Raw genomic sequence first — 23,455 nt, 5'->3', positions numbered from 1 at the left:
CCTGCAGAAGCCATTGTTAGGGCCTATCTATCTGGGGGTTGCTCCTTGGGAGGATGACTACAAAGGCTGGACCAGAAGCAGGTACTAGCGTTCTGGAGAGATGCTGCTACTGTTGGAGCTCCATGGCTGGTCAGTGGCTGGTGAACCCCAGGCTACCAGGTAGCAAGTAACAGAGCTGGAGTTCAAATGTAGTCCTCAGCCTCTAAAACCAGTGTTCCTTTTCACCATAACAAAACTGCCCCAATGTGCTGAGGCCTTTTCCAGCTCAAAATTTTATGTTCCCAAGTGCTATACAATAGCATGAAACCTGGCAGAGTGGATGGGACACTGGACTTGGGAGTTAGAAAGACCCAAGTTCAAATCCTTCTTCAGAAACTTACTAGTTCTGTAATTTCACCTCTCGCAGTCTAAATTTACTCATCTATAAAACAGTATTATAATAGCACTTACGTCCCAGGGTCATTGTGAGGATTAAGTGAGATGATAAATGTAAGGAGCTCTGCAAACCTTAAGGGGCTATATAAATGTTAACCACTATATTATTGATTGTTATTCTATGATTCCCTAGCTGAAGGTAGAATCTCCCAATTCAAAACTCTCATGGCATTCAAAATAAATGTTATTACTTCCACACCTTGTGTTAAGAGGTGTTTGAGGGGACAGCTAGGTGGCGCAGTGGATAAAGCACCAGCCCTGGATTCAGGAGAACCTGAGTTCAAATCCAATCTCAGACACTTACTTAACACTTACTAGCTGTGTGACCCAGGGAAAGTCACTTAACCCTCATTGCCCCACCAAAAAACAAAAACAGAATAAAATGGTCTTAAAAAAAGAGAGAGAGAGAGAGAGAGAGGTGTTTGAGTACGAGCCTTGCCTTAACTCTCCTGGCCTATAAGCTCCCTGAAGGCAGGGACCCTGCCTTGTTTATCTTTGTATCAACCTAAACCCCTTGTACATTGTGTCATTTGAAATTTTATGGGTTTCTGAATAGAATTTTTATTCTGAAATTTTCTATTCAGAATAAAAAAAAATTTTATGGGGGTGCCTATCTCTGTCCCAAGTTTTAGGGAACTTATCTGGGGTTTCTAATATATTGCTACTTACAAATTAGAGGCGTTAGCATCAGTTTTGAACATTAAGCATTTATTAAATCATATTAAATGTTAGTAAAGAGAGAGCACATGGTTCTGAAAGTTCAGAAGCCCTACATTACCTAGGATAGAGAGCAAGAGCCAGAGGAGAGGGAAGAGAGCTCCGAGAGAGAGACCCTCCTCTCCAAGGGTTTTTATCCTCCCACAGATAGAGGTGGGTGGGCCACTGCACATTGATCCAAGCTAATTGGCCAGTAACATTCAAGTCCATTGATTGGCATGACTTGAGGGTGGTCTAGGTAAGTTAACTCCCTTTAGGTAGTCAGGAAGGTCAATCTATATTTCCTTTGAAATTCTCCTGACTCTGGGCTGAACTTAAAAGTCAGGCAAGGCTCCCTAGAGTGGGGAGTCCTCTGGTCTCCCCCAAAATCCATTATTTTCTCACAATATTGTGAGTGTGCAATCTTTCCAATCCATCTTCTAACAAAATCATCTTCCTAACACAGGGTTCTTAAAATATCAGCACCACACCCTTCTGCTCAAGAAACTTCAATGGCTCCCTATTGCCTCTATGATAAAGTTCGATTTCTACAATTCCATATTAAAAACGCTCCATGATCAAATTCCATCCTTCCATTCTAGTTGCATCTCCCATTACTCCCCTTCATGTACCCTACAATCTAGTCAATCTGGCCCACTAGCTGTTACCTAGACTTGACATAGTGACATGGTATAGTCTGGGTATGGCACCAATGAGTGTAGCCCATCCATAGGTGTGGCATCCAACATGGTATCCAATGTGCCACCTGATTCTCTGTCTCATTCACCCCAAACTACAGTCTGGTAGCAGGTCTGAGGAGCTCTCCCAGGGGATTAGGTTGGATATAACCACCAGGCTATTATAACTCATTCATTCTCAAGGTCTAAGAGCCTAGGGTAGGGAGAGATATATTCTTTCTCTTCACTAGTACTAAGCCCCCACCCCAATGCTTAACCATTTCAACAAATCAGTCACTTATGACATTGTGTACTCATAAACATGAAACATTTACTAAGTAAGAAGGTAAAAGCAATCAAAAGTAGCTTAACATTCAGCAAAAGCAGGAATAATCAAAACATAACATAAAAATCTTGGTTGTACTCTCCTACCAATACGCGCAGTGTATGTGGTAGAAAGTGGGCAAACATTTAACAGTGAAATAGATAAGTATAGAAATGTTGTGTCCAGGGCAACTCGCAAATCTGGCCTCAAGACACTTCCTAGCTGTGTGGCCCTGGACGATTCACTCAACCTCTGTTTGCCTCAGTTTCCTGAAATGTAAAATGGGGACAATAAAAAATAGTACCTACTTCCCATGGTTGTTTTGAGAATTAACTGAGGTTTATCCCCCCCTTTCTTGGCTGTAGCTAACACTAAAGTGCAGCCAAGCCTTTACTTAGCCTCCAATCAGCCCCCAGAGGACCTCACACAACTTTTCTAGTGTCAGTCAGCTCTCAACCTCTAGGTGGTGCTAAAGAGCAAGATGCTCAGCTAGCTTTTCATGCAACAGGAAGGGTCTTCAGCCTCCCTTTATCTCCCAGCAGTTGCAGAGCTGGTTCTTTCAGCCAAGTCACCCCAAAGCAACTGAATCTCTGATTCTCTCCAGCAGGGGGCAGTGTCCACTTGGAGATCTTATTTCTCTTCCTATAGCTTCTAAAACCTCAAATCAGATCTCCATCTCTTAACTAGATTTAGAAAAAACCCAAACTTACAGTTCTATTAGATATGATCCAAATAAATAATATGTAATTTTCCCTAATTACCAAATGGTTCTGTGATTTGCAGTATCTCAGCTAACTCCTTTAAAACCTTGAAAAGTCATACATAAATGAACAGATGAATGGGAAGGAAGGAAAGAAGAGAGGGCAGGAAATAAGCATTTATTGAGAACCTACTGTGTACAGTGCCCAGTGCTTTATAAATCTCGTTTATTCCTCACAACAACCCGGGGAAGTAGATGCTATTATCACCCCCATTTTAAGTGGGAAGAAACAAGCAGTTAAGTGACTTGCCCAGGGTCACATTTCTGAAGAGGCTGGATTTGAGCTCAGATCTTTCTGACTCCAGGCCCAGTGCTCTATGCACTTGCACCACCTCTATCTGTGTTAACAATGCCTTACAGGCATCCACACCTTCAGTACACAACACATGTGCCTTTAAACAGGTCCTCTGAGCACATTTATCTAGGGGGCAGTTTTCTCTCAGGCTGTTTTCCACACAAATATTTGAATTCTGCCCTTTCTGGGCAAATAGTATTATATCTGAAAAAAATCAAATATTACAGTCCATATCTTAAGGGAGCCATACCTTACAATGGTATCTCCCATCTCCACACTTTTGCACAAGCTGTCCCTCCCACCTAGAATGCACACCCTTCTCACCTCTGCCTCTTATACTCCATAGCATCCTTCAAGGCCTCACTTAAGAGCTGCTTCTGTGAACCCTTTCCTGATTTCTCCCAACTGCCTTCAAATTGCCATCCACTTACTTCTCTGTGTTGTATCCCATGGGTAGAAAGCAAAATCTTTGAGGGAAGGGACATGTCTGTATCCCCAGAGACTGGCACATAGTCATGCATGATACGTTTGCTGAACTGAATTGAATAAATGCTTCCTGAATGAATGAATGAATGCATGCATGCATGCATGCCCATCCAAACAGTGACGACTTCTCACCTCCTTTGTCAGTTCTCCTTGATATATCCCCTCCCATGCTGTACTTGCCATGGGAGGAGAAATAGAAGAAAAGACACCTGTTTTTCCTTTTTTATTTATAAGAGTAATTTAGGCCACCCAGGATAATGCATTCAATTTACACAGGCAGGACAAAGAGACTTAGGTTTTCTCCACCCTGTCAACTCAGCTTTTTATTAAGTGCTAGACTAACAACTTGGTGTGCCAGCATGAACGCTGGACTTGGAAATGAGGACGCCTGGGTTTTAATCCTGCCTTAGGAGACTGAATGTCCCTGACCGAGTTAGTTAACTTCTCATTCTTTTTCTTTTTTTGTGGGGCAATGAGGGTTAAGTGACTTGCCCAAGGTCACACACCTAGTAAGTATCAAGTATCTGAGGCCGGATTTGAACTCAGGGCCTCCTGAATCCAGGGCCGGTGCTTTATCCACTGCACCACCCAACTGCCCCTGAGTTAGTTAACTTCTCAAAATCTCAATGTTCTCATCTGTAAAATGAGGACAGTACCACTTGCATCACTAAGCTACTTTTCAGGGTTGTTGTCCTTTGTAAAAAAACAAAAAACAAGAAAACTTGAAGAACTCCATAAATGTTAACTATTTTATCATTGTAGTCATCATCCCCCCAGGGTCACTGAATGCTTGACATTTTTGAGGGATGCATGAGTGTGATGGATAAATCCAGTAGTGTTCCTTAGCTACTCAGTTAGTCCTATGGAGTAGAAGGTATGGTGATAGGCGGCATGCAGTTATCACCCAGATCATGAGATGCAGGATATTCTCTCGCTTAGGAAGGAGGAGGCTCAAAGCCTGACTCCTGGCTTCCTCCTGGGCTCTCCTGATCCTGCCTTTCAAGTCTGATTTTGTCTTCCTGGAAAGACGGTCTAAACAGCAGCCAATGCCACCCCCCACACCTTCCCCACCCCACCCCATGCTTGCCCTGGCTCTCTGCCTTCTAGGTATGAGAAGAGGCAGGAAAGGGTTGCTGTTCTTAACCACATAGTCAGAACCCGTCATTTTATCAGGGCGTAGAGCTCCCAGTAAGAGTGTCCTTCCAAGGTAACTCACAATCAGTCAATCAATCCACAAACATTGATTAAGCACCTTCCATGGGCCAGGCACTGTACTACACCACAGGGTAGAGATACAAAAAGAGGCGAAACACAGTTGCAGTGGCTGAGATCAAAGGAGTTGCCAACTTAACCAAAGTAATACGGCTGGCGAGTGCCAGAAACAATATTCAAACCCAGGCCTGCCTGCTGCCAAAGCCAATATTCCATCTCCAGCCACATGCTGCCTCTTAGATTTTTCCTTTTCCAACTGTTTTCTTTCTTCTTCAATATCACTGATGCCTCCCATGGACTCCCTCCCACTCACCCCTGCAACAGAACTATCTATTTTTTAAAAATAATAAACATTAAAAAATATGTAAAAAAAATTAATAATAACAAACATTTTTAGTTGTAGTTTTGAGTTCCAAATTTTATCCCTCCTTCCTTCCCTCCCTAAGGCGGTAAGCAATCAGATGTAGATTATACTTGTGCAATTATGTAAAACATATTAGTCATTTTGTATAAGAAAACGTGAATAAGTTCATATCTGGACTCAGATACTTGACAATTGCTAGCTGGTGTAACCATGGGCAAGTCACTTAACCCTCATTGCCCCCCCCAAAAAAATGCAAGAAAGTGAAAAATAGCCTGCTTCAGTCTGCATTCCATCAATATCAGTTCTTTCTTTTGGAGGTGGATATTATGTTTCATCATTAATCCTTTGGGATTGTCTTAGATCATTGTATTGCGGAGAATTAAGCCATTCCCAATTCTTCATCAAACAATATTGCTGTCTCTATGCATAATGTTCTCTTACTTCTGCTCACTTCACTATACATCAGTTCATACAAGTCTTTCCTGGCCTTTCTGAAATCATTCTGCTTGACATTTTTTATAGCACAATAATATTCCATCACAATCCTATACCATAGCTTGTTCAGCCATTCCTCAATGGATGGGCATTCCTTTGATTTCCAATTCTTAGCTACCACAAAAGAGCTGCAATAAATATTTTTGTACAAATAGGTCTTTTTCTCTTTTTGGGTAATGTCTTTGGGATATAAACCTAGCAGTGGTATTGCTGGATCAAAGGGTATGCACAGTTCTATAGCCCTTTGGGCATAAGAACTCTCCTTTATTTTATTATTTTTTTTGGTGAGGCAATTGAGGTTAAGTGACTTGCCCAGGGTCACTTAACAGCCAGTGAGTGTCAAATGTCTGAAGCCAAATTTGAACTCAGGTCCTCCTGACTCCAGGGCCGGTGCTCTATCCACTGTGCCACCTAGCTGCCCCTAAGAACTCTCCTTTATTTAAAAAAAAAAAAAAGTAGGCTAAGCAAAATAAATCAACACGTTGTCCAAGTGTGAAAGTGCACTCCATTCCACCCCTGTAGGCCACCACCTCCTCACACAAAAGAAGAGCCATAATTACAACTAGAGTAGAACATAAGCTTTCTGAGGGTAGGATCTGTCCATTCTTCTTTCCTCCCCACCTTCCTCTCTTCCTTTCCTCCTTCCCCCTGTTCCTAGCACAGTGCGTCACACATAGTAAGTAGGTAATAAGTCTGTTATGAACAACATCACAGGATCTCAGGGCACGAAAGACCTTCTGTAGAAGCCATCCTGTCCAACCCATACCTGAAAGAGTTCTCCTCATAACAAACCAAGCAGTCACATTGCCTCTGCTTGAGGACTCCCTGCAAGGCGAGGCCCTGTCTCTCAAGGCAGCTAGCTCTGTGTTGGCTCTACTTTGGGCCAGTTCTCAAGGCTAGGAATTTCCCCCCATATCTAGTGTAAATTTGCCTCTCTATCATTTCCACCTGGGACTCTGCATTCTGCCTGCAGGGCAGGGCAGAGCAGGACAAGGCTGACCCCTCTCCCAAGTGACAACCTGGAGACAGCAATGCTGTCCGTGCTGAGTCTTCCTTTCTTGGACTGATGCTTACGTGGTATGGACTCAGTGCCCTCCCCATCCTGGCTGCCTTTCTCTTGACACGCATCCACACACCACTGCTCTCCCTAAAATGTGGCACCCACAACTGAGCCATCACTTCCAGTTTCAGATGATTTAGCAAGGTATAAAAGCTGGAAGACCCCCTCATGTGGCCCTGGCCTGAGATATTCCTTCATCTCATTCAACATTCTCCTTAGCTCTGTACTGCCCCAATGAGGAAAGCTCCCAACAGCCACAAAGGCAGAACTAGGCTGTGACAAATGGTGCTGGCAATGGGGAGCCCAGGTAAAAGGCAGTGGTCCTGGTGAGCTCATGTTCCAAAGTCACCTCGACCTAGGTAGGAAGATGGCTCATAACAACAGTAAAGAAACAAAGGGAGAGAATAAGTATTTATTAAGCACCAGCTATGTGCTGGGCACTGTGCTAAGCATATTGGATCTTCCCAACAACCCTGTGAGGTAAGCGCTATTATTATCTCCATTTTTTCATTTGAGGAAACTGAGGCTGATAGAATGCATTATTTACCTGGGTAAGTGTCTGGGGCTAGACTTGAACTCAGAACTTCCTCACTCCCAGCCCAGTGTTCCATCCAATGCACCTCCTAGAAGAGTAACTGACTTAGGCATTCCCAAAGGAGTCACCCATTCCCATCCTAACAGCTTTCTGGGGGGATAATATTTTGTCATAGAAAAAATTGCTAAATTCAGACCCAAGACACTTGTATTCAAATCCTGTCACCAACTATATTAGCTATGGGATTTTAACTCTCTGAGTTTCAGTTTCCTTATCTGTAAAATAGGAATAATGATGTCTGTACTACCTATATCACAGAGGTTGTGAAATACTTTATCATTCTTAAAATGATATGAAAGGGGCAGCTAGGTGGTGCAGTGGATAAAGCACCAGCCCTGGATTCAGGAGGACCCGAGTTCAAATCCAGCCCCAGACATTTGACATGTACTAGCTGTGTGACCCTGAGCAAGTCACTTAACCCTCACTGCCCCACAAAAAAAAAAAAAAGCTATGAAAAATGAGTTATCATCATCAGCCAGTCATTGCTGTTACTGTTGCCCCCACTATAGTTAATAGTCTATATAATCATATATGGGTATATATATATATATATATATATATATATATATATATAGTAATGATTTTATATATATATATATATATAGTAACGATTGGAATGACGCCACCTGCTGGAGACTTACTATAGAAAAGCTCCGCCATGAGGTGAAGGTCTCTGAGGGCAAAACCATGTGTCTTTTCTTTGGCATCAGGGAGTAACGTTTACTAGTGGGAGGAAGGAGGGGGAGCCTGGCGCTCTGACTCGCTCTCTTTCCTCAGGACTCCGGTGGAGAAGGGAGCTAGAAATGTGCTCTCCCTTTAATAGATAGATGAATGTAGGCCTTTCCTTCTCTATTTACCAAATTCTTATTCTCCTTAATAAATGCTTAAAAGTCTAACTCTTGCTAAAGCTTATAATTTATTGGCGACCACTCATTAGATATTTTAGACAGACTAGCTAGAATTTTAGCCTTAACAATATATACACATACATATGTGTATATACAGATACATACATACATAAATACATACATATATATGTAACCAGAGATTCACTACATAGGCCAATGCCTTGAATTTTCTAGGTCACTTAATTGCCCCTGAAGAAGTTAATGCAAGACCTAATTAATGTTCCCTTGCTGACTCCTAAGGAAGAACCAGCCCATACACAGGATCTAAGTTAGAATATCCTCAGATACGAGGACAATGATAGGCCCAAGACACTCTGCCCAAGTATGACACTTAGAGTTACCATGTTCAGTTCTGAACCCCACTTCTTAAGCAGGACACTGACAACCCTAAGTGTGACAAGGATAACAAAGGATGGTTGTTGAAGTAACTAGGGATGCTTAGCCTGGAAAGGCCAAGGAAAGACATGAGAGCTTTCTTTCTTCAAAAGGCTACACTGGGAAAGATGAATTAGACTCCTTCCCTTTGGCCTTGAAGGGTAGAACTAGGAATGAGGAAAAGTTACCTTTGGGTTTGATATAAGGAATGTCATCCTAAGAGTAAGAGCCATCCCAAAGCAAAATGGGATGTTGTGGGACGTAGCTGGTTCTCCCTTCAAGAAATGGGTGGCCGGGGCAGCTAGGTGGCACAGTAGATAGAGCACCGGTCCTGGATTCAGGAGGACCTGAGTTCAAATCTGGCCTCAGACACTTAACAATTACTAGCTGTGTGACCCTGGGCAAGTCATTTAACCCCAACTGCCTCATCAAAAATAATAATAATAATAATAATAATAATAAATTATTAAGAAATGGGTGGCCAGGGGGCAGCTAGGTGGTGCAGTGGATAAAGCTCCAGCCCTGGATTCAGGAAGACCTAAGTTCAAATCCGGCCTCAGACACTTGACACTATCTGTGTGACCCTGGGCAAGTCATTTAACCCTCATTGCCCTGAAACAAAAAAGAAAAAGAAATGGATGGCCACTTCTTGGGTTATTGTCAAGAGGACTGGGCTCTTTAGTTTCTGAGAGCTCCAAGAACCTGTGATTCCTTGACCTCGGCAAAATCCTGGATGGGCTGACCCTTGTTCTCTAAATATATAAGGAGTTACAGGATTGACACGGGCATAAAGCCTATTTATAATTGGAGCAATTCTAAGAACTCTGATCCCTGTCCTCCTTTTCCCCTTTGCTCTCCTAGGGACTCCCCATGCCTGCTATACCAGTCCCTGCACACAACACAGACACACCCACAAACCTGTCCCAACCTGTCCACATGGACATACATATTTTCTCCAGATCCAATCTGCAAATTCCTGCTCTGCCCTTGCGTGGCCTCCTTCCCAAGTCCCAGTGGACCTTTTCTATCCTAAATGGTTGGTTTGGGGAGAGAAAAGGGGGAGTGATGAGCATAGGTCTTAGGGCTGGGAGGGCACTCATCATAATCATCTGGTCCAATTGTTTCATTTTACCAAGGAGGAGGAAGCTGAGCCCCAGAGATCTAAGCGATGGCCAGATATCCAAGGACCAGGCATAGCTACACACGATGAGGTTCATGAGCTGCTTGGCTGACCACTAGGTGATGAATATTTTAGCCATAACAACCATGAGACAAAGAAGATATAAAGGGAGTGATAAAGAACAATCACGGGGCAGCTAGGTGGTACAGTGGATAAAGAGCAGCCCTGGATTCAGGAGGGCCTGAGTTCAAATCTGGCCTCAGACACTTGACACTAGCTGTGTGAACTTGGGCAAGTCACTTAACCCTCATTGCCCCACCAAAAAAAACAAAACAAAACAAAAAAAATCATGGGGATCAGCTAGAAGAGACCTCAGAAGCCATCCGGGTCCAGCCCATAACTAGAAAAAAAAAAAAGATCCCCTCTACATTAGCTTTAGAGATCCATGAGACAAAGATCCTGACCTCAGGGACCTGACATTCCCATCCTACCCACTGGATCATCCAGTGAGAAAACCAAGGCCCAGAAAGCTAAGTGAGCTACCCAAGGTCAACTCTGCCTCCAAGCCTAAAGCTCTTTCCATTTGAATGTCCACTGGTTCCCAAAATGGCCCCCATGAGATAAGCAGGGCAGGGCTTCTGTTCATCTTACCAATGAGGAAACTGAGACACAGCAATGAATGCAAAGAGGCCGATTGCAATCTCCCCACCCTCTGTGTCCCACACCAAGTTCATAGAAATACACAGTGGATCAGAGACTAGCAAACAGGACTTCTGGGGATGATACTTCACTGCCCTTCTGTGCCCCAAACTTAACACTAACACAGGCCGTCCAAAGGCTTAGAGAAAAATTGACTTTTTTTACTTACTGGCTACCAGCAGCTGGACCCTGTGTTCCAGGTGGTCCCCCTGGGTCTTGTTCAGGACTTCCCAACAGGTATAGTTCCCCTCATCCTGTAGGCTCAGTCCTGTGATATGAAGGGAACTGGCATTCACCAGGGAGTAGCGAGATTCAGGTGAGACGGTTGAGTTGGAAGAAAGGAGGAAGGTAGCTTCAGGCTCATTCCTATACCAGCTCACCAGGCCCCCAGGGCCGGAGGTATTACTACAAGGTATGGTAATGTTCTCTTGTTCTTCTCCAATAAATACAGCTTTGGTTTCTGCAATGGAGAGAAGCCAGACAGTTAGTACCATGCTGAGATACTTGGCCAGTCATCTGAGTCTTAGAGATTTTCTCATGCCTGCGACTTCTACCCCACATCCAATGAGCCATTTTAAAAGGGGAAAATGGAGAAAACCTCCACTTTAGATCAGAAGCCAAGGTGGGAATACAGTGATTATAAGCAGCTTTAGCCACAGGCTAATGACAATGCTAATTATAACTTGTCAAATTCTCTCTTAGATAAAATACAAACTCCCCAGGTTAGCACTCAAAGCCCTCCAACAGGCTGGATTCAACCCCACCTCCCTGGGTTTATTTTATATCCTTCCAACCTTCCAACATAACTGGACAACTAGCTGTCCTCCAAATTCAACACGAAATTTTTGGAATCCTCCATGCCTTTGGCTGTCCCCCCCTCCCCCCATGCCTGGAATGTAATATCTCTCCAAATCCCCCCCCTTGGAATCTTTATCTTCCTTTAAGGCTGCTCAGATGTCCCTTACATTCCCTGACTCTTGCCCAGAAGTTAGCAATCCCTGACTTTTCAAATCACGTTGTATTTGTATATTAGATTATATGTCAGGAATTAACTCATTCCTATAGTGCTTTGAGGTTTGAAAAATAATTTCTGGACACAACCGCAAAGGATGTATAGTAAAAGCTTTATCATAGTCATTTAACAGGAGAAATCATGGTTTCCTATGATTTGCCCACAAACACAAAGATGGTAATAAAGCTAAGGCAGGTTTGGAACCCAGGTCTTCTCAACTCCAAGTCCAGTGCTCTATCTATTGCATCATGCTGCTTCTCAACTGTAAATCATCAGAATGGAATAGAAATTCCTTGAGGGCAAGGACCATTTTCATTGTTGTCTTGGTATTCCCAGTGCCCAGCACCATGTCTTGTATGCTGGTGGTGCTTAATAAATGTTTGAAGAACAAACAAATGCTTGATGTTTTACACTCCTTAGCCCCAGCAGACCCCAGAACCACAGCAAGGGTCAGGATTTGGCTCCTTTGCATAGCAGGTAATAAATACAGTTTAGTCCTAGTTTCATCATGGTGGGTTCTCTCTCCATCACTCACTCAACAAGCACCAGACACTGAGTCTTTTCTGCCAAGCATTCAAACTCTACTACAGAGAGAGCAGCTCAGATGGGCTGGCCGTTGTTTGAATGCCAAACCTACACTTGCCTAAAAGACGATTCTATGGCAAACTCACATAAGACAAGTGCTCACTTGGTGGCCCAAAGAAGTGATACAAGGATACTCTCAAGGTCTCTCTGAAGAAATATGGAATTGATTGTGAGAAATGGAAGACACTGGCACAGGACCGCCCAGCATGGCGTGCCTGCATCAAAGAAGACGCTGTTGGGGGCAACTAGGTGGCACAGTGGATAAGATACAGGCTCTGGATTCAGGAGGACCTGAGTCCAAATCTGGCTTCAGACACTTGACACTTACTAGCTGTGTGAGCCTGGGTGAGTCACTTAACCCTCATTGCCCCAGGGAAAAAAAAAAAACACTGTGTTCTATAAGCAAAGTAGAATTGTAGTAGCTCAAAAGAAACATGAGATGTGCAAATTTAGAGACATCTCCACTGTAAATGTTCACGTGGACTATTTCTGCCTGACCTGTGGTAGACCTGAGACAGAGCATTCTGAGATCCTATTGGTCTGATCAGCCACAGTCTGACACACTGTACCTTGACTCCAACATAGTGACTTCATTTTGGTCCTCTTCCATTAGGAACCACAACAATCAACCAACTGCATGTCAGGCACTAGGAGCTGGGCATCGAGGTCCCAAAGACAAAAATGAAACAGTCCCTGCCCTCCAAGGATTTACATTCTATCAGAGGACACAAGAAAGTGAATACACCATGATTTGGGTGGGGGTGGAGGGGAGAACATGAGCAGCTGGAGGACTCTGGGAAAAGCTTCATGTATAAAGTGATTCTTGAGCTGAGATTTGAAGGGAGTGAGGGATTCTGTCAAGGCAGAGGTGAAAAGTATATACATCCCAGGCATGGAGGGACAGCCTACATATGCAATGACATGGAGATGAGAGATGGATTATGATGTGAGCAAAACAGGAAGGAGGCCAGCTGAGCAGGACAGTAGCCTGGAGGGGAGTCGTGTAATAACCAATCTGGAAAAGGAGATTGGAGCCAGATTGTGAAGGGCTTCAAATGCCAACCAGAGAAGTTTGCATTTTATCCTAGAAAGTGGCAATAGGGAGCCACTGCACTTCATTGAGCAGGGGAGCAACATGGTCAGAACTATGTTTTAAGAATTTCAATTTGGCAGAGAGGTGTAGGAAAATTCCAAGCAGGGGGCAGCTAGGTGGCACAGTGGATAGAGCACCAGCCCTGGATTCAGGAGGACCTGAGTTCAAATTTGGCTTCAGACACTTGACATTTATGAGCTGTGTGACCCTGGGCAAGTCATTTAACCCCCATTGCCCTGTAAATAAATAGATAGATAGATAGATAGATAGATAGATAGATAGATAGATAGATAGATAGATAGATGGATGGATGATAGATAGATAAATGAATAAATAAATATAAATAAAAATAAAATTCCAAGCAAATGAAAGCCCCTTCACCCTTGAGCAGGTGATCTTGAAGAGTTTCTGTGGCCAAAAAAGCAATTTGGGTTTTTTTGTTTGTTTATTTTGTTTCCATCTATTTTGTTTTGTTTTTTTCCTAAGGGTCTGCCTCTGGGTACTGAACTTCTTTGCTCAGAGCTAGAAAGGTCCTCAAGGGGCAGCTAGATGGCGCAGAGGATAAGAGACCCACCCTGGATTCAGGAGGTCCTGAGTTCAAATCTAACCTCAGACAGTTTACACTTACTAGCTGTGTGACCTTGGACAAGTCACTTAACCCTCATTGCCCCGCCCAAAAAAAGAAAGAAAGAAAGAAAGGTCCTCAGGATGAAGGAGAATCACCCTCAAAGCCTCTCCTGTTTGGTGGGATAGGACCTTTCAGGACATGTCAACCCAATCTAATATGCATTTATTAAGCAGCTACTATATTCCAGGCACGAGGCATACAAAGGCAAAAAAGAAAATGATGCCTTCCCTTGAGAAGCAAATACAGTTTGAAGGAGAGTTGACTCTGGAGGTGCAGCGCCTGGTTCCTAGAGTTTAGGGCACTGCTCAGAGGCAAGTCCCTTCATTTACTTCTCTAGCCTCAGTTATTTTATCTGTAAAATGAAAGAGTTGGACTTGAAGACTATAAATTAATTTGTTTTTAAATAAAGCCAGGTATGGTAAGGTTGATAATAATTCATAATATTCAATTCCATTCAACAAGCATTTATTAAGTGGGTACTGTATACACTGAAGGGCTGCTGGGTGGCACAATATATCCTTTGTATCTTATTTTGTGGATTTACAGTCATGATTCTGAAAACGGGTGGCAGGCTTCAGCAGGCACTAGCTGTGTGACCCTGGGCAAGTCACTTAATCCTCACTGCCCAAGGTGTCCAGGACACACAAGAAGGTAAAGAACCCTTGGTCTAGTGCTCTGGAGCTTTTCTCCTGGACAAGGGGAGATGGCCCCCATGCAAAGGGAGACCTTAGCTTTTGTTTTTTAACTGTCACATCTTTTAAATTTTAAAATAATCATTTTTACTTCCTTTTGAGTTCCAAATTCTATTCCTTCTTCCCCCCCGTCTCCCCCCCCCCACTCCGAAAAGGGGTAAGCAATCAGATATAGGTTATACATGTACAATTATGTAAAACATTTCCATATTAGTCATTTTGTATAAGAAGACTCCAACAGATCTTGGCCTTTTAAGCAAAAACCTTTCCCAGGGCTCAGTTCGTCTGAGGCAACACTCTTTCTTTCTTTCTTCCTTTTTTTTTTTTTTTTTTTGGACAGGGCAATGCGGATTAAGTGACTTGCCCAGGGTCACACAGCTAGTGTCAAGTGTCTGAGGTCGGATTTGAACTGAGTTCAAAGCTGGTGCTTTATCTACTGAGCCAATTAGCTGCTTTCAAGGTAACACTCTTTCAATGATTTAGGCTGGGTAAGAAAAGAAGCAAAGAAAAGCCTCCTTTACCTAGTCAAAAGAAAATAGATGAAAATAGATGGGTAAGGGAAGGAAGGGAGGAGAGAGACCCTCAGGGTTTAGACTCTGAGCCCTCAAGAGGGCAAACAATCACAAAGAGACCTGGGCTGATCCGGAGATATGCATCTTGCCACTGAACCCAGATGGCTCTGGGGGATGAGAGTGAGATTGGTGACATTGCACAGCCCTCCCTCACTAAAATCCAATTCACTGCAAGTCATGAAGAACATTACAACAATAACAGAAAAATAAGGCCCAAATGGAGGCAATGACTTGTCCAAGATCACAAAGTATTCAGCCTCCCAATATAACAGTCTACATCTCTCCCCCCCCTCCCCTTTCCTCAGTGCTTATAAACTCTTAAAGAGCCAAGAAAGAAGCAAAGGAAATTCCAAGTGAACCTCCTGGGGTGAGACGACCAGTCAGCTGTACTTCTTTTAAGGTCATCAGGCCCAAAGAATTTCCAGCCGTGGGTCCTGAGCCAAAAATACTACAAAAATACTAATGCAGCCGACACTGCATGAGGGAGAAGTTGGAGTCACTCTTGTGACTTCATCCTTGTGGGAAACTCTCAGTGCAAAAGTTCCCTTCACCAATGCAGACAGCAACCTCAGTCATGGTCAAGAGAGTGGCCAGAGGCAAAGAGGTTAAATGTCTGGCCCAGAAAGACACAGCTGTGGGGCAGCTAGGTGGGTCAGTGGATAAAGCACCGGCCCTGGATTCAGGAGGACCTGAGTTCAAATCCGGCCTCAGACACTTGACACTTACTAGCTATGTGACCCTGGGCAAGTCACTTAACCCTCATGACCCGTTATAAAAAAAAACCTTCCAGATGAAGGAAAAGGAAACCGGCCAGAGGGCAGGGCTTTGCCACTGGCTAGGTTTCTGACTGTGGGCTAGTCACTTTTCCCAATCTGGCCTCAATTCCCTCATCTATAAAACCCAGGGATTGGACTAAATGACCTCTAAAGTCCCTTCCAGCTCTGATCTGAACCTGCGGATGAAATAAAACTCCCTGAAGAGTCCAGTCCATGTGGGTACAGAGGCCAGCAGCCTGGGGGTGGGGGAGGGGGCGTCTGGAAGTTTATGTATTACAGATATCCATAACGAGTTAGAGGAAAAGAAAGAATTCTTTCCGTGCCTCATTCTAGGCACGGCAGCTGGTAAAACTGAGGCAGAGTTCACAATGGACGCTCCTCACTCCGCCCCGCCCCCCCAACACACACACACACACACACACACACACACACACACACACACACACACACACCCCTTCTGAGCGCCCCAGGACAGCCAGTTTCCAATGCAGCAGAGCCCACACCCCTGGCTGTCAATATAACCCTCAGGAAGCAAAGCAATGTGGGGGTTTGGGCAGGGGGGACGGTAGGGGTGGAGTGCCAAACGGACGGAATTCCTTCTCTCGGCAGGAGGGAGCCATCAACACAAGAGCCCCACATCCCCAGGGAGCGGCTGCGGCTGCAGATTTGGCAGCTCAACTCCGGGAAGAGCAGCGAGCCGATAGGAAGTTGGGGAGAGGGACAGGGGCAGTGGGTCAGTGCCCCCGCCCTGCCCTGCCCTGCCCAGCTCAACTCTTCCCGGCCTTGCCCTAGCCAGGGCTTGGAAAACTCAGCCCTTTCCTGCCCAGTCTCGAGCTGAACTACTTCTGGAAAAGCGTACCTGCCTCTCCACATTTGACCCTAAATCCATCCCACATCATACCCACCGACTCCCCTCCCTCCCTCCTTCCCTCCTTCCTTCCCAGACTGTCGGGTACCTGGAGGGACGCGGTTCGGGGACGACTGCTCCCAGAGAAGGAGAAGGAGAAGGAGGAGGAGGAGAGGTGGGGGCGCCCGGCCTCCAGTCATCTTGATCTCTTCGCCGCCGCAGCAGCAGCCTCAGCAGGACTAGGGCTGCGGGGGGCACAGAGGGCAGCGCACGGCGGGGTGGGCGGGCACACCGCCGGCTGGCTCGGAAACGGCCCGTCCCGGGAGGCTCAGTGCTCCCGGCGCTCTTGGCACGGAGTTTCGCCCGCGCTTGGGGGCTCTGCCAAGATGCTGGGGCCGGGGGCGGAGCTGTTGGACTTCCCAGGGGCCGGGAAGCTCAGAAATCACTCCCGCCCAGCTCCGGGAGGTTTCTACACACGCCCTCTCGGCCCGCTCACTCACTCAAACAAACAGCGCCGCAGAGCCGCAGGCTGGCTGCTGTGTGTCCAGCAGTCAGTCAATAAGTCAGTCAATAAGTCAGTCGATGCAGGCCTACCCGCCTCCCTCCGCGGAGATGCCCGGGGCCCTACTTAGCCTAACTTCCTCTTCTACCTCTGGGGGGCGGGCACCGGGCGGGACAAGTCTCGTCCAGGGCCTGTTAGGTACGGAGCTAGCCCAGGCAGAGGAGGGGCCGAGCCGTTGGGCCCGCCTTAGCTCCCCCCTTCTCTCCTCCCTCCTCCTTCCTCTCTCCTCCCAGCATCTCTCCCGGGTTCCAGCCCTGCCCTGGCCCCGCCCGGAGCAAGCTGATCTCTGATCCCAAGGGGAAAGCTGGCATCCCTGGCGCCCCCCACCCACCCCGCCCTGTCCCGGGAAGACAGAGTAAAGGTCCTGCCAGTTTGCCTGCCTGACTCCTTGGCTTAAGAGCTTCTGTTTCAGCAGAAACTTATGAAATGCCTACTATGTGCCAAGCACTATCCTAAGAGCTAGGGATATCAGAAAAGTTAAAATTAAAAAACAAAACTGGGGAGCTCCCGTTCTAAGGGGGAGATAGACTTGGAAACATAAACAAAACAGATGGGAGGTCATTTCAGAGCAGGCTTCTTGCAGCCAGTGCGTCTTTAGTTGAGTTTTGAAAAAAGGCAGTGTTCCAGGTCTCCAAGACTGGAGGAGTGTCATGGAACGGGAAGCAGGCAGGCCCCTCAGAAGTCCCTGGGGTTGATGAGTGGGCAGGCTGATTTCTATAGACTCCATGAAGGGACCTTAGAGACTATGTGAAATCTGACCTCCTAACTAGCTGTGTGACCCTGGGCAAATCACTTGACCTCTGAATCTGTTTCCTCTTGTGTAAAACGGGAATGATAATAATAATAACAACTGGGTTGTTGTGAGAATGGAATAAAATAACATATATATTAAAAGCCTTTTTAAAGACAAATAAATGTCAGCTATTATTATTATTATTATTATTGAAAGGATAACAGTTAAAACAACACCAAGTGCCTGCTATGGACCAGGGCTTGTCCTTGGCTCCCAGGATTCAAATACAATAAATGATAGGATCCCTAATCTCAAGGAGTTTACATTTCATTAAGAGCAGACCTAGAGTCAGGAAGACCTGAGTTCAGATCCAATATCAGACACTCACTAACTCTATGATCCTGTTCAAGGAACATTAGTTTCTGTCTGCCTCAGTTTCCTCCACTCTAAAATCAGAATGATGACAACTCCTACTTCCTAGGGTTGTTGTGACAGTTAAGGGAGATGATTTTTGTAAAGTGCTTTGCAAACCTTAAAAAAGCACTATTGTTATTATCAATGATGGAATGAAAAGGCATTTACTAAGTGGCCTATTATGTGCTATGTGGCTGAGCAGTTGTTGATCTACATTAGCATTGGAAGTTCCTGCTGGAAGCACCCAATACACAGAAAAAGTAGTAGCAGTAGTAGCAGCAGCAGCAGTAATAGTGGTGGTGGTGGTAGTGGTAGTAGTAGTAATGGTAGTAGTAGTAGTGGTGGTGGTAGTAGTAGTTGTAGTGGTGGTGGTGGTAGTAGTAGTAGTAATGGTAGTAGTGGTGGTGGTGGTGGTAGTAGTAGTAGTTGTTGTTGTTGTAGTGGTGGTGGTGGTAGTAGTAGTAATGGTAGTAGTGGTGGTGGTGGTGGTGGTGGTAGTAGTAATAATGGTAGTAGTGGTGGTGGTGGTGGTGGTAGTGATGGTAGTAGTAATGGTAGTAGTAGTGGTGGTGGTGGTAGCAGCAGCAGCAGTAGTAGTGATAATAGTAGTAACAGTCAGAGTTTAGTACTAATACGCAGGTTTCTCAACTTCAAGTCCAGAATTCTTTCCTCTAAGGTAATCAGCATCCTCCTGGATGCTACTTTTTAATATATGAGACATCTGCTGGTCAGTGTAGCTTAGTGAATAGGTCAGCCTTAGAGTCAGGAAGTCCTGGATTCATATCTAACCTCTGATACGTACTGGTTATTTGAAACTTGGCAAAATAGTTTTCTACACCAGTGAAATCACAATTTCAATCAAAAACAAGCAAATAAAATATATATGGAAAAGTGAAGAAGAAAAGACTTCAGAGGACATAGGTTGGAAACCAGGCTCTGCCACTTAAAACCTCTAGTCAGTGGTACAGTGGGTAGGGCACTGAGCCTGGAATCAGAAAGATGAGTTCAAATTCAGCCTCAGACAGTTACTAGTTGTGTGGCCAAGTCATCATCTATTTGCCTCAGCTTTCTCATCTGTAAAGGGAGGATAATACTAACCCCTACTTCCCAGGGTTGTTGTGAGGACCACATGACATAATATTTGCAAAACCCTATCACACAGCAGCTGCTTAATAAATGTTTATTTCCTACTTCTGATCCTTGGTTTCCCCACCTGTAAAATAAGGGAATTGGACTTCAGGGATTCTTAACCTGGCATTGGTGAATTGATTTGTTTTGATGTTTTGTTAATTAAGTATAATTAATTATATAAATTGTTTCCTTTATAATCTCATGTATTTTCATTTTATGCATTTGAAATATTCTGAGCAGGAGTCCCTGGGATTCTCAGGTCTGCCAAGAGGAGCCAGGGCACACACAAATTAGAAAACCCTGGACTAAATGACTTCTGAGGTCCCTCAGTCAATCAAGATATCTTAATAAAATAAAAATTAATAAATATACACTAAACACCCCCACCCTCTAATTAGCCTGAATTCTGTAGCCAAGATGCCCTTTCTGGTGCCCCTCATCTGCTCAAAAACCTTTAGGAACTTCAACTCCTCTGACAAACCTTTATAAGATACCTACTAAATTCCAGGCACTGAGATAGGCACATAGGTGGTGATAGAAAGACAAAAACCAAAGTAGTTCCTGCAGTCAGTGACTGACTTTCCAAGGAAAGTCAACAAGCATTGGTGACATTTTCCTTCCTTCCTTCCTTCCTTCCTTCCTTCCTTCCTTCCTTCCTTCCTTCCTTCCTTCCTTCCTTCCTTCCTTCCTTCCTTCCTTCCTTCCTTCCTTCCTTCTTTCCTTCCCTCATCTGTCCTTCTCCACCCCTTTCATCCTCCCTTCCTTTCCCTTCCTTCCGCCCTCTCTTCCTTTCTTCCTTTTCTCCTTCCCTACCTTTTCTCTCTCTCCCTCCTTTCCTTTCCTTTCCTTCCCTCTTTCCCTTTTTCCTCCTTTCCTTCTTCTCTCCATCCCTCTCTTTATACCTTCTTCCTCCCTTTTCCCATTCCTCTTCTTCCTTCCCTTCTTTCTCTTTTTTTCTTTCTTCCCCCTCCCTTACTTCCCTCCCTCCCTCCTTCCAATAGCTGGACTGCCATTCACTGCTTTTTTTGCCTGGTGAATCCCTTTTTCAGTCTTGTCTGACTCTTCATGACCCTGTGCATCATACTATAGGGTTTTCTTGGCAAGGATACTGGAGTGGTTTACAATTTCTTTCTCCAGTTTGCCATTTCTTTCTCTTAAGGCAAACAGATTAAGTGACTTGCCCATGGTCAATCAGCTACTGAGTATCTGAGACTGGATTTAAATTCAGTCTTCCTGATTCCAGGCTTGGCACTCTATCCACTATGGTGCCACCTAGCTGCCCAGTCAAAGCCCTCTCCAAGTTTTATAGCCAAGATCAAACATCATTCCTTCCTCACGGCTGATATTTCCTCCTAGCCTTCACCTAAGACACGATTCCACACTTCTCTAATACAGTTATCTCTTTATATGACAGGTTAAGATCTTTGCATTTGTATCTTACCCTCCTCCTAGACCAGAAGATCCATGAGGGAAGGTACAGTCTTGTCTTAATGGTTTACCTCCAAGGGAGTCAAATTGGCAGTGTAGAAGTTAAGTACTGCAAGCTCCCCAATCCCCTCACCTTCCCCAAAGCAAACACATCTTCCCAAACAGATCTAGAAAATGCACCACACCAAGTCCTGGTTAGGGAATCCAAGAAATTTACAGCAAATTTCTCTGATAAAGGTCTTATTTCTCAAATATATAGAGAACTGAGCCAATTTCATTTTTAAAAAGCCATTCTCCGATTGATAAGTGGTCAAAGGAAATGAATAGACAGTTTTCAGAAGAAACCGAAGCTATCAATAGTCACATGAAAAAATGCTCTGAATCACTACTGATTAGAGAAATACAAATTTTAAAACTCTGAGGTACCCCCTATTAGATGAGACAAGACACCTATTAGACAAGTAAAATGGCAAATGCTGGAGGGGATGTGGAAACATTGAGACACTACATTAGTACTGTTGGTGGAGTTGTGAAATGATCCAACCATTCTGGAGAATAATGAGTAATTCGACCCAAAAGGCTATAAAATTGTGCATACCCTTTGATCTAACAATACCACTAGTAGGTCTGTATCCTAAAGAGATTAAAGAAAGGAGAAAAGGAGCTATCTGCACAAAAATATTAATAGCAGCTTTTTTCGTAGTGGCAAAGAATTGGATAACAAAGGGATGCCCATCAATTAGGGAATGGCTGAAGAAGTTGTAGTATATGATTGTGGTTTATGCTATAAGAAATGAAGGGCATGCTCTTCATGACTCCATTTGGGGTTTTCCTGGCAAAGATATTGCAAAGATGTTGGTTTGCTATTTCCTTTTCCAGCTCATTTTACAGATGAGGAAATTGAGGCAAACAGGGTTAAATGGCTGAGGCCAGATTTGAATTCATGAAGGTGAATCTTCCTAATTCTAAGTCTATCCACTGTGTTCTATTCACTGTGCCACCTAGCTCTCCTAGACACCCCATGTGACTAATAAAAATAATGGGCAGACTAGAGTTCTCCTAGGCTAAGATTAAGTCTTTATATCCCAAGTACCCAGTCAGATATTAAAGCCCTCAATAACAGATAATTATCTAATTTGGATTTAGCATTACCAGATGCTCCCAAGATACTCTTGGGTTTAGCTTGAAAATGAATGTGAGCCTGTAGCACAGATCAGCATATTCCTGTCTTTGTTGTGTATTTCTGTCTATAGCAAAGCCAAAGGAGGGAATTTGGTTGCCCCAGGGTGTGGTTGGGAAGTGTAACTCATTCACCAGATATTTATTCAGTACCTACTAGGAGGCAGGTAGGTGACTTGGGGATAAGCAGTGAGACTTGGAAGTCAAGAAGACCTGGCTTGAAATTCCACCTCAAACAGTGCCTGGGTGATTATGGGAGAGTGGCTTAACCTCTTTTAGCTTCACTTCTTCCTTTGTAAAATGTGGAGGGTGGATCAGATTCTTCCTGGCTTTAAGTCCATGATGGAAGTTCTAGTGATTCCCCCTGCGATAGGAAGATCAGTCCCTGTAACGGCTAACTGGTCATGTGAACTTGAGAAAATAATTTCTCCGGATCTCAGATTCTGCCTCTATAAAACAAGAGAAATGGACTGTCAGATGGGTGCTAGAGTCAGTTCCAGTTTTAAGTCTCTAAGTTCCCTCCTAGACCTGACAGTCTCAGTTCTGAGGCCCCTCCTCTCTCTGATATTCTCTTATCTAAGGCTCCTCCCAGCTCTGACATTCTGAGGATTCAAAATAAAAGTACAGAACAAATAAAAGTCATGCTCTCGTGGAGCTGGACATTGGTAGAATACCAGAGTAAACTCCCCATAGGCTATGAATGATGGAAGTTAGATAGGTTAGAGCAGCAGGGTGGGGACAGAAAAAGAGAGAATCCTGTGGACAATTAAAAACACCAAATATTTATGAAGCATCTACCATAAGCAGAACATTATACTGGGTTGGGGGGGGCGGGGCGGCCTCACAGTTCCTTTTTTTTGTCAGTTTATTTAGAATTTAAATTTTTTACTATGAGCCCTCTTTCCCTCCCATTGCCCACCCCATTGAGAATGAAAGAAAGCCAACTCCCCTGTTACAAGCATGCATAGTCAAGCAAAACAAATTTCCATATTGGTCAAGTCATGTGTGTGTGTATGAGATTCTATACTCCGAATCTTTTGTCTTTATCAGGAAGAGAATAGAACGTTTCATCAATCTTGTTCAATTGTTTAATAGCTGTGTCCAAATTTGTGACCCCATTTGGGGTTTTCTTGGCAAAGATATTGGAGTGGTTTGTTTTTTTCTTCTCTGACTCCTTTTTTTTTTTTTTTGGTGAGGCAATTGGGGTCAAGTGACTTGCCCAGGGTCACACAGCTAGTAAGTGTCAAGTGTCTGAGGCTGTATTTGAACTCAGGTCCTCCTGAATTCAGGGCCAGAGCTTT

General features: G+C 44.3%; 1 protein-coding gene across 2 annotated transcripts in view; it reads right to left on the bottom strand.

Annotated features, from left to right (window-relative positions):
* Positions 1 to 17,320, bottom strand: part of VSIG10 (V-set and immunoglobulin domain containing 10) — a 42,231-nt gene extending 24,911 nt beyond the window's left edge. For both annotated transcript variants that reach the window (XM_043978703.1, XM_043978702.1), the window contains exons 1-2: positions 16,817 to 17,320; positions 10,672 to 10,962 (exon numbers count right to left, since the gene is read on the bottom strand). In XM_043978703.1, the coding sequence (XP_043834638.1) occupies positions 10,672 to 10,962; positions 16,817 to 16,907 (382 nt within the window). In that variant the 5' untranslated portion in view covers positions 16,908 to 17,320. The remainder of the gene's footprint in view (positions 1 to 10,671; positions 10,963 to 16,816) is intronic.
* Between the last annotated feature and the right edge of the window lie 6,135 nt (positions 17,321 to 23,455).

This window comes from Dromiciops gliroides, chromosome 1 (assembly GCF_019393635.1).
Source record: "Dromiciops gliroides isolate mDroGli1 chromosome 1, mDroGli1.pri, whole genome shotgun sequence".
Taxonomy (NCBI): Eukaryota; Metazoa; Chordata; class Mammalia; order Microbiotheria; family Microbiotheriidae; genus Dromiciops; species Dromiciops gliroides.
This window is presented reverse-complemented; position numbering and strand designations above follow the sequence as displayed.